Raw genomic sequence first — 19,068 nt, 5'->3', positions numbered from 1 at the left:
GAAGAAAAATAATAATAATAATAATAATAATAATAACTAGAAACGAAACTCGTTGCGAGCAACGAGAGGTCTTCCGTCCGATTCAGAAAAAACCCCTGTAAAATCAAACTGAAAAAGTGATTTTAAAAATCGGACACACGGGGGATCGAACCCGGGTCGCCAGCGTGAAAATCCATTGCGGTACCAATTACACCTTATGGAACCCGCTTCAAATTTAACATTCGAATATCGCGAGATTGCTTTTTTTTATTGTAATATACATTACATTTTTTTAATTCAGTTTGGAATTGTAAAATGACAGCCAGCTTGCTAAGCTTTGCTCAAGATGATCACATCGGAATTTGTAACTTGAGTTTTAACAGTAATTTTTAGGATAGATAATTATTATCTATTAGTAATCAACAGATGATACTGTTTTCTTTCCTTTTTTCGATATGTATTTAACTTTTTATTCCATGCAACTCCATATACAGGCATGCCAATTTTATATATTTCTGTACTATTGTCACCATTTGTCTACTACTTAAGTCGGGTCAGGATACATTATTTCGTGCCAAACGTCACAAGTAGTTCTTAACGCTATTCCTTTAAAATGTTTGATCTATATGATGGATTTGATAGCTTCATTGAAAATTAGACATGTATGTTCTTATAACCGGAATTTGAGCATTAGAAAATATATTTATCACATTATACAAATATAATATCGTATACGGTCAAGTAACACTAAAACTGTGAATTGGGTAAGATTTTCCACGAATTATGTATCCTGTTTTCCCCCAAAGTTGATATGAGTTACACGTTCATGAAAATACTGGAATGTTTCACTGAAAAAAAAAATCACTCGCCCTCCGACGGTCAAGGAATCTGATACTATTTATGTTCAAAAACTTGCATTTATTACATGAATATTCATATAACCTTTAATAGACAATCTTTTAAAAAAATGTTTTTCTGATTTTTGTCTTTTCTATTCATTTAATATGTCACAAGCCTGCGTGGAAAAATAAACAGAAGTCAAGTAATACTTCAGAAACATAGTGAATATTAAGTCAGGCAAGTTTCTTGAAAAGCTATTACTTATAACCATGGTTTAAGATAAGTTTTCCCTGGTGCAAAACAAAAGATTGTTGTCATCGTATTTCCACTTGTAGTCATGTTGTATTCTACTTTGAGATGCAGACAAAAGCAATTTCAATTGACGTTTGAGGAAACCTCGTATTAAAACTATACTCAATGTAACGTAATTGCGATGTAGCAATCTAAAGAATCCTTTACATTCCATAAATCTTTTTGGTAGAAGTTTCGTTCATCTAAACGCACAGCTGACCTTCTAGAACCCGACTTGCTTAATGGCGGAGTTCACGGAGACGCCCCGCCATCTTGGACACGCTTCAGATTTTTTAAATGCGAATATCTAGTGTGTAGATTGATCAATTCCTAAATAAATTATATATTAGGCCTTTCCAGTAGGGTCTTAATTACCATTAATTATATCAAAGAAAAATATTGAAAAACAAAAAAAGTTGAAAAAGTGCACATTTTGAATTCACTTCCTGTAGCGACCGGAAGTAATGACAACGCAAACGAAGGCAAAATTGCACATCTATAACTCATGGTCTATCATCTCTAACAAGTCTCCAGTTAATATCTTGAGCCATTTTCGAGAACATTCGAAGACAAAATTGCATTTTAAAATCAGGAAATTTCCCATAACTTGGCACTGGTAGCGAATTTTCCAACAACCGGAATTTTATATAAAATTCATATAGTGACCTATTATTCCTGAAATTTTCATTGAATTCCACCGAATAGTTTACGAGAAATCGCCTGCACAAAATTTTGTCTAAAAAAAAAAGAATAATAATAATAATAATAAGAAACAATAGAATCACTATAAGGTCTTCCGTGAAGACGGAAGACCTTAATAATAAGAAACAGAGTAAAAACAATATGTTCCCCAACTTCGTTTGGGGAACATAATTACGATATTCCATATTATACCGGTGCTGACTTAACTTTTGTTACGTCATAATATATACGCGTCACAATCCATGTAAAAATCAGAAGTTTTTCACAGATGAAAAGCGAGGGAAATCGAATGCTGCCGTTAAATAGTTTGAGGACTATTCACCATGGGCAAATAGCACAAAAACTATTTCACGGTAGAGACTGTTTAGAAAAAATAGCATGTTTATTCGTCTTATTCTTATATAGAAAAAATAAACAGAGGTATAATAACAACAATTATTATACCTCTGTTTATTTTTTCTATATAAAAATATGACGAATAAACATGCTATTTTTTCTAAACAGTCTCTACCGTGAAATAGTTTTTGTGCTATTTGCCCATGGTGAATAGTCCTCAAACTATTCAACGGCAGCATTCGATTTCCCTCGCTTTTCATCTCTGAAAAACTTCTGATTTTACATGGATTGTGACGCGTATATATTATGACGTAACAAAAGTTAAGTCAGAACCGGTATAATATGGAATATCATAATTGTGTGTACCCTGGACTCCCAAAAGTTAACAAAAGTTAAGTCAGCATCGGTATAATAAAACACCTATTTACTGACTATTCGGACAATAGCAAGTTTATCGTCCCCCTCGACAGCAAACTATTTCCCTCGGCTGCGCCTCGGGAAATAGTTTGCTGTCTTGGGGGACGATAAACTTGCTATTGTCCTCATAGCCAGTAAATAGGTGTATAATATACTTTGAATATTTCATCTAGCCAGAAACCAGAGAAGAACCCTACTGAAGTTAAATATTTCTTTAATGTTTTGGGAAGATTACGGATTTTTTATTCTCCAGTTTTAGAGGCCCTCCCCATCAAAGAAATGAAAGAATTGTTTTTTTATAACGAAAAAAAATGAAAATTAAATAAATGTCATTGCAATAAGAACTCTAACTCATGCTTATTTTTGCCATTTAGACAGCACACAGAAAGACTTCTGTGTTTCTTTCTTTCCTTACATTTGTGCTACTTTATATGTATAGAACCAGATGAGCTAGTGACCAAGTGGAATCAATTTAAAATCTAATTATGTAGCGCCAAGAATGCCATGCCTTAAAAACCAAAACTCAAGCATATCAAAGCATTGTACTTTATGTTTGGAATATTAATTAGATACAATAATTTCTTATATTATTCAAAAGTGGTTAATTCTATTCCTAGCTAACTAGAAATATTTCAGGCTGTCTCCACTGCTATTGTTAGTAAATAATGATCTATTTCGGTATACATGTACCATTTATACTCAGTCGGTTCTGCTTTTAAGTCTGAAATTAAGGCAGTTTTTATGCCCCCGTAAACGAAGTTTCCGGGGTATATAGTTTTTGTCGTGTCTGTCTGTCTGTCTCTCTGTCTCTCTGTTTGTCTGTTTGTCCGCAAAAACTTTAACCTTGCCCGTAAATTTTGATTTAGTGGAGCTATGACTTTTATATTTCATATGTGTATTTCTTGTGACTAGACCTTTCTTTGGGTACCACCAAATTTGACCTTTTGTCCTTGAATTTTACTTTGGTCATATCTTTTGAACAGTAAACACCAGGACATTTATACTTCACATATGTAATGTTTGTTAAGAGATTAGACCTTTCACTGGATACCAACAACTTAGACCCTTTGACCTTGAACTTGTAGATTTCCTTACTTGTTAAAAAACTTTAACCTTGCCCATAACTTTTGTACAGTAAAGGATTGGGCTTTCATACTTCAAACATGTAATCCTTGTGAGAAGACCCCTCATTGGATACAAAGAACTTTGACCCTTTGACCTCGACCTTTGAGATTGACCTACTTTAAAAAAGCATCCTTTGACCATAATTTTTAAAGAGTTAGGGCCAGTGCATTCATACTTTACATATTTGATCCTTATGACTAGACCTTTCTTTGGGTACCACCAAATTTGACCTTTTGACCTTGACCTTGGAGTTTGACCCACTTTTACATGAAAATTTTAAAATTTTTCTTTGCCATATCTTTTGAACAGTAGATACCAGGACAATTCTACTTCGCATATATAATGTTTATTGAAAGACCTTTTACTGGATAAAAACAACTTTGACCCTTTGACCTTGACCTTGTAGATTTCCTTACTTGTGAAAAAACTTTAGCCTTGGCCATAACTTTTGAACGGTAAGGGATAAGGCTTTCATAATTCATACATGTAATTCTTGTGAAAAGACCCTTCATTGGATACCAAGAACTTTGACCCTTTGACCTTGACCTTTGAGATTTTTGTAATTATTAAAAAACTTTAACATTAGCTTACTTTCAAATTTCACAATTGTTTTCCAATTAGAATATCCAACTTTTGGTACCAATCAATTAAATTTGCATTTAAGAAAAGCTTAATCTTTGCTATTTTGCCATACTGGGGCATCAGTGTTTTACAAACACATCTTGTTTTCAATCACGGCTGACGTTAAATAGCAGAATATCCCTAACAAAAAAAAATACTATAGAAAACTATATAATTTACTATAGTTTAATATAATTAACTAGAGAAGCAAAGTAAAAACTTTGGATGTTTGATTTGCTATAGTGGAAACTTTGGAACGTCGCAAACCACGGTCAAAATGTACGATCCTCTCCCTTTCTAGCCGTAGTTGCATGAGACGAGAATATTTTGTAGCTCATTAAAGTATTAATTAACCAATGCAAGTAAAGCATAGTCGGACCTTTCATGCGACCTTTTAATACCCATTCGAAGTGAGCGAAATACTTCTGATGAATACTAGTATTGATATAAAGGGTCTCTCTTGTACCGAAAAAAGAACTATAAATCTTAATCTATTTCATTTTAATATTAGTCAGATGTAAACTTAGTCTTATATATCGAAAGAAAAAATACTACAAATGAAATATGCGTCATTTAGAATTAGTATGTGTTAAGCTGTATTAAATCTATAAAATACAAAGTTTCGATAAAAATATTCAAATATGATATATATATATACTAGTATATATTTCAGTTTGACTATTCAAATAATTGTATCAAATTAAAAGGAATTTTATTGCTTGTTTGCTTCTGTATTTTCAGTTAAAAAAAATGGTTCTTTTAAAAGATTTGAATATCATTTTATTTATCCCTTTCGTTGTATCTCTTTCTTCCTGCTATCTGACTGTCTGTCTCTTAAACATTCGGGACTTAAAGATGTTTCCTTGACTAGATAGAAAACACAGTAAAACCTCTATAATTACCATTAATATAGCACAAGGGCATATATAAATATTTTGACAAGTGATATCTCATTGTTCAGGAATTAAGGTGGTTGTGTGTTTCTCTTAGATATTACAAGCGATTTCTAAATTTTATATCATTAAGGGTTGCAACTGCAACGCTTAATGATACACTAGTTTGTATCATTAAACGTCGAATATGTCGATATTTTCTTGTTTCATTAAGCGTAGGTGTTGCACTGCATTTGTGACGCTTAATGATATAATTCTGTCATTAAGCGGCGATTTAGCATTAGCGGTTGATGATGTCAGCTATTAATGCAATAATTTATGGCATTAAGCGTTGCAATTGCAACGCTTAATGCTATTTGTATCATTAAGCGGCGTTTTATCATTAGAGGTTGCTACAAAGCACTCATCACGTTCAATGACGTTCCGAACTCCTTCGACAATATTTTAAACTTTAACCTGTTACTTTGCAGACCATCCATTGTCCGATTTAAACTCGCTACCACTCAAAAATTGTATTTTCCATTTAATACACATACACAGATTATATTCACACAGATCCTGGTTTATACGGGTTTTCTACGCTTGTAGAAAAAGTTTCACGAATGTAAAGTACAATTTTATTGCTACTTGCTGCTCCGTGACGTCCTCCAACGTCATAGTTTTTTGCTTTTTTTAATCAAGTCCATATGTATTTAGAAACTGATATCTTTTAAATAGAGCGACATATTACATAACCTGATTTCATTTTAATTAATACAGTAATACATTATTTAAACATGTAAATTTTATTTCGTTTCAGCTCCATTTATTAGAGGTATGGCTGCAAATACTATAAAGTGAAAATAAGTAAATTGCTCAATTTTGACGGTGCTCCGTGACCCAATTTTTGCTGTTCTAAATCCTTGGTAATTTTAATAAATATGAAGATACATTCCAATTTTTTTACTCAAATTATTTGAATCTGTTGTTAAAATATTTGTATCAAATTTGGATATAATATGACGTTAAATAAAAAAGTTAGGACAAAAGTCTACGAACTTTTTGAATGACCCTCTTATTTGTGTGTATTTTAATTCAAAGAAACGAATACACTTTTTTAAAAAATGGAGAGAAGACCCAGAGACCACGAAAAATGAACTTTTCCCCCAAAAATACAAATGTGTCAATGTGGTGCGTCCTTGCCCTTTTAAAAACATTCGTACATGTGTAGCGGTGATAGCTCAGTTAGTTAGGCTACCTGTTCAGTGCACTTGAAGCGAAAAGTTTTTTGGTTCGAGTCTGGCATGGGGCGTTAATTTTTTTTTTATTCAGGCAAACAACCATTTATTTTGTCAGTTTCGTTTTATGCAAACTGATGTATTAAAATTTTGAATTAGATAAATTTTGTTTCTCAAGCGAAATCAATTCTAATCTTCTATTCTAATAATGTACATGTAGACGTATAATGCATCTATGCATTAAATATTTTAAGTTTAAATTTTTGTGAAACATTACTATGTTATAGTACCCCCTAGAAAAAAATGGACTTAAATGTTACAATTTCACAATGTCTTTCAAACTAAATGAAAAAAAATAACCCATGGACGTGTTTGTAAAATCTGACAAGGTATGTTCAGCCAACCAAATCATGGACATTTAAACCTTAAATGTTTCGTACAAATGATTCCTGCAGATCACCCGCCAAATGCGCCCATCTTCTTTATTTGGTACGAGTATTTTACTTTGCTGCATTAGACGGAGTATTAAGTAATTATTCTCTAGTCCTGTATAGCATATGTCCGTCTTCACCGATGTTGTCTGATTACACTGAACAGTGACCAAGTTTTGCCCTTTATATACGGGTTTGCAGAGTAGCGAAAACCGGGAACAAATATGGCGGACCCATTCCTTTTACGAATCGTGTTCAGCTTTAAGCACTACTACAAATATTGTCTGAATGGAACTCCATTAGAATCCAAAACTCTTCCCCAACAGACCATCATCTTATAATATGTAATGAAAAATTCCCAACCTTTTATCAAAATTCTGTAGTTATCTTCAGCTTTCAAGTCAAAAGTATTCAAAACACCATCTGAACATCTCTACTTTACTTTGGATTTAAAAATACTCTTCGTCTGATTTCATGACTGTTTAGTACAATTAAAAGGGTTGAAATGAAATCAGAACCATGTAGTTTTATGCTCACTAGTCCATGAATAAAAGGGGTGTTCGATTAGGCTATTGTTTTGTGTCACTGTTGGATACTTAAATTGGCTAGCGCTACGGCCTATTGTATTACAGCAAAGTTTAATATGTGAATGGGTAAATTTTTTTGGGTCCAAAGTAGGGTATCTTTATGTATACTAAGATAAATAACTCGGTAGTGTTAAAAAGTTTATAGAAAACATCCCCTTCGGCCCTCGGAGAGAATGTTTTCTCTCAGCTAGTCAACACCATCTCGTTATTTATCCCTTACTTAATTGACAAAAGCCATGTTTTGTTCTGGGAGACCCAAAATAAGTGTCAGAACAAACTGTAAAATAGAATCTGTGTAAGCATCGTTATATGTTATTAAGTGGTATAGGATATGTTGTATAAGTGATGGGCACCCTTCAATATCCTCGCAGTTTTCAAGCGGGGGGTATAAAAATTTAGTCGTCAGGCAATTTCTAATATTAAGCGTATTCATTAGACAGAGAGTGGATTTTACAGCTTAGCCATAGTTTGCAACGATGCCAAACTCGTTACATTAATTTCGTTTACATGGATCTTATAAAAATATTCTTTATAACTATAATACCATCCAGAATAGGATTGATATTTTAATATTTTTATGGCTAAACAAAAATATCGAAACGATGCAAGTACCTCTAATAAGTGAGGATTAAATTAACAAACAATTGACTACACCTTCAGTCCGCTTTTTAACTGTTTTCATAGTCACTGTGTCAATTTTACGAAACCAAAAATTACCTGGGGCAGCTTATTTCCAATCCTCTTATTTTTTACTGACAGGATGCAAAATTTCGTTCCCATATCCGTGACTTAAACAAACATGGTGACAGAGAGAACACCAGATATCTCTAAAAACACAAATTAAGATATTCAATTTTTAATTTTCATCTAGTAAACATACCGGAGGAAATTTTGAAATGGGATTTGAGTGCCAGAGAAAGATTTGTTGAGAGTCTCCGCCACGGAAGAGTAGAAATGTTCCGTGCTCGAGGTATGATTGTGGGATGCGCAGGCGCAGGTAAAACAACTCTTCTTAGAAAGCTTCAAAGGAGACACACAGAAGAAAATCAACCTACAGAGACAACTGTCGGTCTAGAGGTCCACGAAGATTTGTTTGAAATTAAAGATGGCACTTTACATGGTATATAAATTCTTCTTTTACAAATCAACAATGTATCATATTACATGTAAGTTTCAACTTATTCCAGATCATTAACATTAATACTATACAGTCATGTACTGCTGAAATTGAATAATTGTGCTTGACGTAACTCTTATTTCGTCTGCATTAAGAAATGGCAAATTCACATATTTCAGCCTTTTTGTTTTGTATCAAATCAGATTTCAGAGATAAAGAAAGAGAGTTTTCCGGTAAAGCTACGGTCGTCACAGGCATTCATCTTCAGAGCAGCCGTGGTACAAAGTTGATCAGTATGACAGACTTCGCCGGACAAGTGGCTTATTACTCATGTCACCAGGTTTACTTGTCACGGAGAGCGTTTTATATTGTGGTTATTGACATGTCTAAAGGTCTGGATGAAGAAGTTAGAAATTATGACAGCGATCGCCATAACTCAGAAGGATCCTTATTCCATTCTTGGAAATACAAAGGTGATTTCCAATGTAAATCTTACTTCCTTTAAAAATAAAGACGAATTTTTTCTCCTTTCGATTTTACATGTACAGACCTAACTTATTTAAAATTATAACGTTCGATTGTTAAAATTGTTTTAATATGAAATTGCTGACATGTAACGGGCATGAAAAGTTGCACAATACAATTTCAATTATTGTTTAATGGTTTTAATTTTAATAGCAGTCCATTATGAATAACAGATTGATCTTACGGCACCATGGTTAAGTTCGCAATTAACGCAATGCATTTATTATATTAGAATTCATTTTTTTAATTCAAAAGTAGTCGTTGAATCAAAGATTCATAAAAAGCAATTTCCCACTTTTAAGAGGGTAAAGAACAATTGTGAAAACAGTTAATAGGTACCCTTTATCATTTAAGTTTGAAAAAGTATTAACAAGTCAGAGATAACATGTGTATTTTACAAGTAAAAGACATCAGATTCCAATGCAAATTAAATCCTCAATGATGATCCTGTGATAAAAGAATTCGTATATCTACGTTAACTTTGGTGATTTATACTAATGAGCTTTTATCTGAAACCCCCCCCCCCCCCCCAATATTTTACATGAGTCAAAAGGTTATGATCAACACAAATGATCGCAAGGGTAACATTTTAAATGACTTACATGTATGACTTATTTGGATAATTTACTTGAAAAAGGCGTTAATGGTAATGTAATCTAAAAACCAAGATATATGATAGTCGTGATGATTTTAACTTTTCTATAGTCAACGTCCCTTGCATCAATATGCCTTCATTACCTACATCCGGAGTTTATATATCTCAGTTGTTTCGATACGCAAGAGGTTGCTCTACGTTTGAAACAATTTCTGAACCAAGATAAAATAACTGACAAACAAGTTGATGAAACAAATTTCAGCTGTAATTTTTCAAATGTCACATTTTGATTTTTTTTACCAATCACTGTATTGATTAGGTTACAGTCATAAATGAAACCCTAAACTTGTACATAATTAAAATTTAATAGTCTTTGAGGTTGTTAAGTTTTCTTTACAGCATACATATTTGTAAGTATTGATCTTTTCAGACTATTTTCATTTTTGGTTGCAATCCATTCAAACATACTGTGATGTCGGAAAAACACACACAAACCAGGACAGCACGGAGTCAAGAGCCAGCTTTAATCCTGTTATTATTGTTGCTTCTCATGCAGACAAAGTGGTAAGAACACAATTCAAATCCTACAAAATTATCAACACAAGAATGGGTTTGCTAGTGGTTGATGCTTTATGAACATGTTTCATGATCTAACATCTTCATATTCAAGAATGTATCCCTTTACACAATCATGACAAGATGTTCAATAATCAAGGGTTTTTTTATGCCTCCGTAAACGAAGTTTCGGTGGTATATAGTTTTTGTCGTGTCCGTCTGTCTGTCTGTCTGTCTCTCTGTCTCTCTGTCTGTCTCTCTGTTTGTCTGTTTGTCCGCAAAAACTTTAACCTTGCCCATAACTTTTGATTTAGTGGAGCTGTATTCCTTGTGACAAGACCTTTCTTTGGGTACCACCAAATTTGACCTTTTGACCTTGACCTTGGAGTTTGACCCACTTTTACATGAAAATTTAAAAATTTTACTTTGGCCATATATTTTGAACAGTAGACACCAGGACATTTATACTTCACATATGTATTGTTCGTTAAAAGACCTTTCACTGGATACCAACAACCTTGACCCTTTGACCTTGACCTTGTAGTTTTCCGTACTTGTGAAAAAACTTTAACCTTGGCCATAACTTTTCCACGGTAAGGGTTAGGGCTTTCATACTTCATATATGTAATTCTTGTGAGAAGACCCTTCATTGGATACCAAGAACTTTGACCCTTTGACCTTGACCTCTGAGATTGACCCACTTTAAAAAAGCAAATCTTGACCCTTACTTTAAAAGATTAGGGCTAGTGCTTTCATAATTTACTTATCGGATCTTTATGACAAGACCTTTCATTTGATAACAATAACTTTGACCCTTTGACCTTGACCTTGGAGTTTGACCTACTTTTTAAGAAATTGTACGTTGACCATAACTTTTGAACAGTAGACACCAGGACATTTATACTTCACATATGTAATGTTTGTTGAAAGACCTTTCACTGGATACCAACAACCTTGACCCTTTGACCCTGACCTTGTAGATTTCCTTACTTGTGAGAAAACTTTAACCTTGGCCATAACTTTTGAACGGTAAGGGATAGGGCTTTCACACTTCATATGTGTAATCCTTGTGAAAAGACCCTTTATTGGATACCAAGAATTTTGACCCTTTGACCTTGACCTTTGATACTGGCCTACTTTAAATAATGCAAACATTGACCGTAACTTTTAACTTTTAGTTAGGGCTAATGCTTTCATACTTTACATATTTAACTCTATTGCTTCAAAACTCTCCATAAGTACTGGAGTATTCTATGTTGCAAGAGCTTTCATTTGATACCAATTACATTGACCTTTTTACCTTGAACTTGGAGATTTTTGTACTTATTGAAAAAACTTAAACATTGGCTTATTTTCAAATTTCTGGCTTATTTTCAAATTTCACAATTGTTTTCCAGTGAGAATACCCTATACTTTTGTTACCAATTAATTAAATTAGCATTTAAGAAAAGCTTAATCTTTACTACTGTAAATCACTTAATTTTCGCGACACATTATTTTCGCGAGATAATCATTAACTTTTTATTCACAAGACAAAATTTTCACTAATTGTGGTCATTCCTCCACATAATCCTAAGGAATTCTATTATACGCGAGAATGAAATTTTCGCGAGCATATCATCTCGCGTAATTACGCGAAAATAAAGTTCTCGCGAACATAAGGTGATTTACAGTATGTTGCCATACGGGGGCATCTGTGTTTCACAAACACATCTTATTTTTAAATTCTTAGGTAACATAATATGTTGTAATGTAAATGTAAATATTTGACGAATACAATATGGGTAGATAGATTTTTCAGCAGGTTAGCGTAGATTTGATTTAGTGCTATCTAAATCTGCTTGATGTAAATGAATATTAATATACAAGGCATTTACCGATGTAGATTTTTAAGTGGATTCTGCTTTCTTCCAAAAGCGCAAAATATAAAACATCGCCAAATGTAGTACCGATTTATTTACAATAGCTTTATATATCAGTTAAAATGTGTTTAACACTTTTATTGATCGTTCACAGTGTTTTATTGTAATCAGGTAACCGGTAACGTCCTTTGACCTTTTGTTTTACTATTTGTGGCACTACTTTTCATTAAGGTCTTCCGTTTCCAACGGAAGACCTTCTACTGATTCTGTTGGTAAAGATTATTTATTCTTTTTTTTTCTTCTACTTCCTGGACGCCAACTTTGAGGCCTCAAATCTCACACATTTCTCAACGGATTTCGGTCAAATTTTCAGAGGTTATAGACGTTATAAACTCTATCAGAATGCTGACTAAAATTTCAAAAAGTCACTTCTGGTTTTGAGATATTTCCCTTTAAACGAAAAATCATAGGCTTTCGTTTCCGGATAAAGGCTCAGAGACCACAAAAGCTGGAGCAGAAATTTTACTTGTTTTAGATAACAGAAGGATTGAAGTTGTGCACATCAGTTTTTGTTTTTCGATTTCTGCATTAAAAATGGCGCTATATAGCGGTCAAAAATTAGAACGCCTAAAAGAGCGAAAATTTACAGATATTTTCCTTTTTATCTTAAAAACTAAAAACATTTTGTTAACATGTGTTGAATAAAAGTTGTGCATAATTGCAAGAGCTTTCATTTGATATCATTAAAAAGGGACTGGTCCCTAAAATTAGGGATCTGGGGCCCTTGAAATTTTTTGTTTTTAAATCTTAAAAAGTATTGAGAATTTATAATACGTCAAATTAGCAAAGTTGTTCAAAATGTCAAATTTTATCGAATGGAGTTGTCAAAATACATCCGGGGACGTCAGTTCCGGTCAAACCGGAAGTAGTCAAAAATTGCATATTTTTATTGTTCTTGACAGGTTTTTAGATATCATATGTCACTGGAAGCTTAAATCTTAATTATCCGTCCGTTGACGGTACTTCCGGTCAAACCGAAAGTTGCAAAAAATGGCTTAAATTTGCAATAATGAACATAGATTTGGAGGATTAATCCATTTTTTGACTTCATTACTTTTTTTTCAAGTGAAAGTTACTTCCGGTGAAACAGGACGGAAGACCTACTCGTTGCTTTGCAACGAGTTTGGCTCTAGTTTTATAACTATTCTTATTAATTATTTCTTTTGAAGACTAACAAATTGAAAGCATAATCTTAAATTATATTTTTTCTAACAGAAAGAGGATTTGCAGAAATTTTTTTACGAGGATCTGGAAAACTGTTTATCTGATGAACAATCTTTGAAACACCTTATATCTCAGAAGAGATACTTTAATGTCGAATGTCCACCAAATGAATTGTCACCAAAACAACAGGACTCTATTGAATTCCTCAGAAAATGTATTGTTGAGACTGTAAATAGGATGCCACAGTGGGGAGAGGTAATTCCTTTGAAATGGGTGAATCTTGAGAAAGTCTTAAATGAGATGAAGAGAAATAGACGGAGAGTTATTTCAGTACAACATTTAAAAGAATTAAAAAACGTGGATTTACCTAGCAATAAAGATCTTTATGATGGCCTTCGATTTTTACATGAAATAGGTCAAATCGTTTATTTTGCTGACGAGAAAATGAAGAATGTGATAATTGTTGACGTTCAGTGGTTTGTTGATGCTTTTAAATACATCATAACTGATGAGAAACACCTTGCTAGAATAAAGAGCACAAATAAATGGATTAACACGGGAAGAATTACTGCAGCTGAACTGAAAGAGATATGGGAATATGCTGGAGATAAATCTTATTTTCAGCATAAGGATGATATTTTACCATACATGGACAAACTAGGTTTAATGACAGAAATTCATGATGATTCCAGGGGTAAAACATATTACATCCCAAGCATGAACAGAACTGAGCTTACTGATAACTGTCAACATGCAATCAACAAAGGACAAAAAACATCGATTATGGTGTTCCATTTCAAATCGTACTTGCCTCACTTTTTCTTCTTTAGGCTGGTTGTAAACTGCTTTAGGAAATGGAAGGCACTTGATATGGCGTTCTTTTGTAAAAATGCAGCATTTTACATGGTTCAAGATGCTAGTCATTTCATTGCAATTGCTGTTAACAAAACCTCAATCCAGTTACAGGTTTTTACTGCGGATAAAGATATGAATCTGCAGTCAAAATGCATCATAGAGATCAGAGATACGGTGGAAAGTCTAATTAACGAAATTACGCAAACTTTTCACAGACACATTGAATATGAGAGGGGGTTTTCTTGTACAGATATAAACATAGCAGATGAGGATGACGAGTATTTTTTGAAGGAAAGTCAAATTGTAGGAATAAAAACAATCACTGGAAAAGAAGAAAGACCGTGCCCGAAACATGTTCTCCAAAACCCGCATGATATTAACAAATCTAAAATGATGCAATTCTGGTTCAAATAAATCGTTACTTCCTTTTCACATTCGTAAAAATAAGACAGACAGTGGAAAGTCTGATAACAGAAATAACGCAAACTTTTCACAGAGATATTGATTATAAGATTTGATTTTTTCTGTCCAAAAAGAACATTAGGCTGTTTAAAGTTAATTCTACGTTTAACGTCACATCTAAAGTTCAAAACCTACGAGGGAGGGAGGAAAAAAATAAACAAACAAAATTTTCAAACAATTGTGAATTTATTCAAATTAACCTATTCAGTACATTAAAAACATTACAATTAAGTAATAAGAGCATTTAATTGATACGACACCTAAGATTAATTTCCCTAGCAGAGTTTTTCCTTAGTATGTAAATCAGTTTGAGTCCTATTGTTAGCAAACAATGTAGTCTAAGACTGAATGTGCAGGAAAGTGGCTTTTAACTAGGCCTCAGTTGTCCTTTGGATTTATATTGCCACACGTCCATGGTACCCTGGAGGCAAATGCTTCTTCTTGTGGGAAAAGTTGATCAATATCTACAATCAAAATTATTGATGACAATATTTAAAAGTGTTCATGTTGAAATATCCTCTAATTGAATTATGTCGTATTTTTTCTTAGTACTAGATCTACTAGCATTAAGTTTTGAAAGTGTGAATACTAATATTTGGACCATACTGATAGCTGTTAGATTATGTTTAATACCTTGAATTCCACACAAAAGACAGGATTCTTCACATCTTGGAATACCCCAACCACTTTCCTTACTCTCCTTCACTTGAAAGGCCCTATCTTCGGTAAGCTTCTCCCTGCTCAAATGGTTATGACAAGTATATTATCTTTCCCAAACATTGTAGCTATTTGTAGGTACATGAATTATGAAGAAATCAATTACTTTACTCATTACTGTTCCTTTCGATTTTTACAGAAATATTTTTAATATGAAACATATTAGTAAGATTTAAATGATGCTTTTCACTGTATATAAATCTTGGTTTTTGACACAGTTTCCACTCAGTAAAAAAAGTTTTTCGATTCTCTCCAAAATACAATGAAAAGTTCAGCCAATAGAATCACGAACTGAGAGTCTGTCAGTGTCACTGTCAGTCTGTACATATGATTCGAAGACTGACAAAAAAAATCAACAAACAAGACTTTTTCATTATATAATCATAAAATAATCTATCTTTTACTTACATTTATGGTCCCAAACTCTTTAATTCTCTAGTTTTCATTAATATAAATAATAATAATAAGACACCAACTGCCTTAACTGCGGCTATCAAAGCACATTTTCTGTCACTACAGGAAGTAGAATTCAGTCGCTTATTGAAGAACCAAACTGGAACGGACATTCGGAATTCCGAATCGTTTGTTTTTTTCAAAGACGAATTTCTCATAAACCTACGCGCGCGGGTGACGTTAAACGTAGTTTTAATTTTAAACAGCCTTACAGATGAAGATCAAGATTTTTTTTATCGGTGACGTTATGAAAGTAAGAACAAGTTCTGGTAAATAGCAAAGTCCAAAGCACACCATGGATTACACTCATCAGTTTGACAAACAAGCTATACTGAGATTCTGGTTCTGACAAGAAATCATTTTCATTTCTTGCAAAAAGAGAATGTTATATTTTATTCGACAAAAATCTTGCTAATGTTCAAAGAAAATGTCTTTTATATTTTTGCTATATATGCTTATGTGTATTTATTTAGAGTTATAATTTCAGGTCATATCCTTCATTTAAGCTTTACTTAAATGTCAGGTGTTAATTTTATTACTCTGAATTTGTAAGGGTATTGCAATGTTTGAAATTGAAATAATGTAAATAATTTATAGAGTGTCAAAATTATTCGCGTTTATTCAGTAAAACAAACTCAGGCAGTATGAATTCAACAAATGTCATTTTCCTATTACAATGTCATTAAATATGATTGACAGCAAAGTTAGATAGTTATCCTTTTTCTACTATAAATATTAAAAATATTGAAATGTATACTTAGTACTCAACAACATTTTCTTGACAAGATTTTTTAAATATAAATAGCCAGGTGCATTTAATTTTTGATTTGATTGTTTATTATTATATTTCATGGCCTATGGTGTAAATGGAACTAATTGTCATTAATATGTGCATGTTTATTATGTTATTTTTTCACTTTGTATATTATTTCTGTAATGTAGTAATCATTGTAGAATTAAAACTTTTATTTCGATTGCAAGCGCAAGCGAGCTTCATCCATTAAAGGCCCTAGAACATAGAATTGAAGATAATATTTTCTCAATTTTATGGTATAATATCATAACTTCATAATATAATATGATATATGTTGCTATTGATAGCATTTCCACACGGAAACATAATAATACATATACCTTTTCTGGAAATCATTTAAACTACGAATTTCGAAACGCTTGCTTAATACATCCTTGCTCTTTCATTAAGCAAACTTTATTCTTAATACTGAAGAAAGGTAATAAATTTGGATGTGTATTAATAAAAAATATTCAAACTACTTTTCAGAATATAAAGAGTAGAAAAGTGAGAAAAAAACCCAATTCAGTGTTATCAGTCCGTGCTCGGTGATTTGTGCAGAATTTAAGACATTTAAACTGACTACACCCGGTGAAACGCTAACATTAACAAAACAGAGCTCGTGTCAATCCTGTTTACCAAAACAGTTTATGTTTCACATGTGTGTGCTATTTTTATTTATATTTCCATGTAAAATGCTATATAATATATAAGATAAGTCATGTTGTTATACCTTTAAAAATTTGTTCCTATACAAATCTATAGGGAAAAAAGTCTAACATTTTTAATGTTTTTCTGAGCGGGCATAAAAAAATCGATGTTGGACCGCTGAGTGAGATGTTGGACCGCTTGGAGAGATGTTGGACCGCTTACGTCACAGAATGGGCGGAGCTTAATCTCATTTTCATTCGTTGCTGTAAAACAGTGACAAACCTAATGTTACATCACGAAATACAGTAAAAACGTGTATGTAAAAAAAATTAATTAAATAAAAGGTATAGCAAAACATTTATTGACAGACTTCTCGGGCAAAATGCGTTTTGTCGGACCCTCGAACCAAAGTGTCTGCCTTCGGCCTTACGGCCTCAGGCATAATTTTTGTTTCTTGGGTCCGACAAAACGCATGTTGCCCTCGAACTCAGTCAATAAATGTATAATATTATACCAAAATTATGAGAAAATATTAACTTCAAAGCTGTGTCCGAGCACTTTTAAAGCTGACTATAAATATTTTATTTAAGTCTGCAAAGATGTAAATGTACACGTATTTTGCACGTCATTGTATATAAATGAATAAAACGGTTGAACAAGACGTTTCTGAATTATTTGGATGCGACAACGATTCTGCCAAAAAAAATTCCCGTATGTACATGCAGTACATTTATTTAGAAATGTACAAAACTTATGGTACGTAAAATATGCAAAAGCAACCCCGTTTATATGTACATGTATGACCCAAGAAATGGTAAAGGGGGATGCCTATGTTTGATAATTCAGGAGAAACAATGTTTATGACGTCAATAAAGGCCGAAGTCAGTGTCACTGCCCGCCTTTAAAATTCCAAACTCGCCTACATATGGCGCAGTGGTAATAGCATATACTCCATAGAGTCTAGGAAAAGGAGTTAATCCTTACGTCAATTCTTGGATTCAAATCTCATTGAGCGAGGTGGATAAGAGTCCTTCGAATGACACTCTATAAATAGAGGTCCCTTGTCTCAGAAGGTATTTGCACGAGAACGATCCCTCACTGTCCAATGGTCATAAGTGCCAAGTACATATAAAACTTTTTAGCCTTCCACAAGCAAGTGTCTCTATATTAGTGAAATGTTTGCCAGAGATCTAGAGATGCAATAATATATTTAAGGTATTAATATATTTAAGGATTGACTCTACTTCATGGCCAAATTATTTGAGTATTACCTGGTTGGTGTCTGTTAAAGCTTTATACGAGGGTTGATCCAAAAGTAATGTCACAGTGTCCATATCTTTTATATTTGGCGTCATATCATCAAATACAATATACCAAAAGATGCACAAATATAAATCTAATTATCATTGAAATTTTAATTTAATAATGTTTATTTGAATTTATTTTATAGATGTTTAAAACATAGAGCATAGGGGGTGTCGCCGCGTCACAATGGAACGTGACGTTTTAAAGTGTATCTTTTCTAAGAATTAAAAAGACAAACACATTATTATGATTCTAAAAAAGCATCAAATCTCCCAATTTTCTAAAAGATACAATCCTCGTTATTTTAAAGTCTTTAATTGAAAATTAAATGACGGCATTGGTATTTGTGATCATTTAATTGTTATTTTGCTCTGTTGGATTGAACAAAGGGATTGTCTAAATGGGGGAAAACGGCTCGACGAGTTGTAATGCAATTTGTCTTCAAAATAATGGAATCATCACAAGCTACAGTTAAATTAATTAATCAGACTTACAGAATAAAGAATATAAATTAG

General features: G+C 32.9%; 1 protein-coding gene and 1 long non-coding RNA gene across 2 annotated transcripts in view; one reads left to right on the top strand and one right to left on the bottom strand.

Moving 5' to 3' along the window:
• LOC134237688 (uncharacterized) overlaps positions 1-14,709 on the top strand; it is a 33,245-nt gene extending 18,536 nt beyond the window's left edge. The window contains exons 4-7 of the mRNA XM_062719828.1: positions 8,311-8,559; positions 8,760-9,029; positions 10,107-10,240; positions 13,369-14,709. Of these exons, the coding sequence (XP_062575812.1) occupies positions 8,311-8,559; positions 8,760-9,029; positions 10,107-10,240; positions 13,369-14,586 (1,871 nt within the window). The 3' untranslated portion in view covers positions 14,587-14,709. The remainder of the gene's footprint in view (positions 1-8,310; positions 8,560-8,759; positions 9,030-10,106; positions 10,241-13,368) is intronic.
• A 5-nt stretch (positions 14,710-14,714) lies between these two features.
• On the bottom strand, positions 14,715-15,802 carry LOC134237692 (uncharacterized). The gene is made up of 3 exons (XR_009985863.1): positions 15,760-15,802; positions 15,268-15,371; positions 14,715-15,098 (listed from the first exon to the last, which is right to left on the bottom strand). It is a non-coding gene; the product is annotated as an uncharacterized LOC134237692 (long non-coding RNA).
• Positions 15,803-19,068: the final 3,266 nt, after the last annotated feature.

This window comes from Saccostrea cucullata, unplaced genomic scaffold, assembly GCF_032062105.1.
Source record: "Saccostrea cucullata isolate Sc308-1 unplaced genomic scaffold, CSIRO_AGI_Scuc_v1 ctg731, whole genome shotgun sequence".
Taxonomy (NCBI): Eukaryota; Metazoa; Mollusca; class Bivalvia; order Ostreida; family Ostreidae; genus Saccostrea; species Saccostrea cuccullata.
Note: the sequence above shows the minus strand (reverse complement) of the source record. Positions and strands in the feature narration are given on the sequence as shown.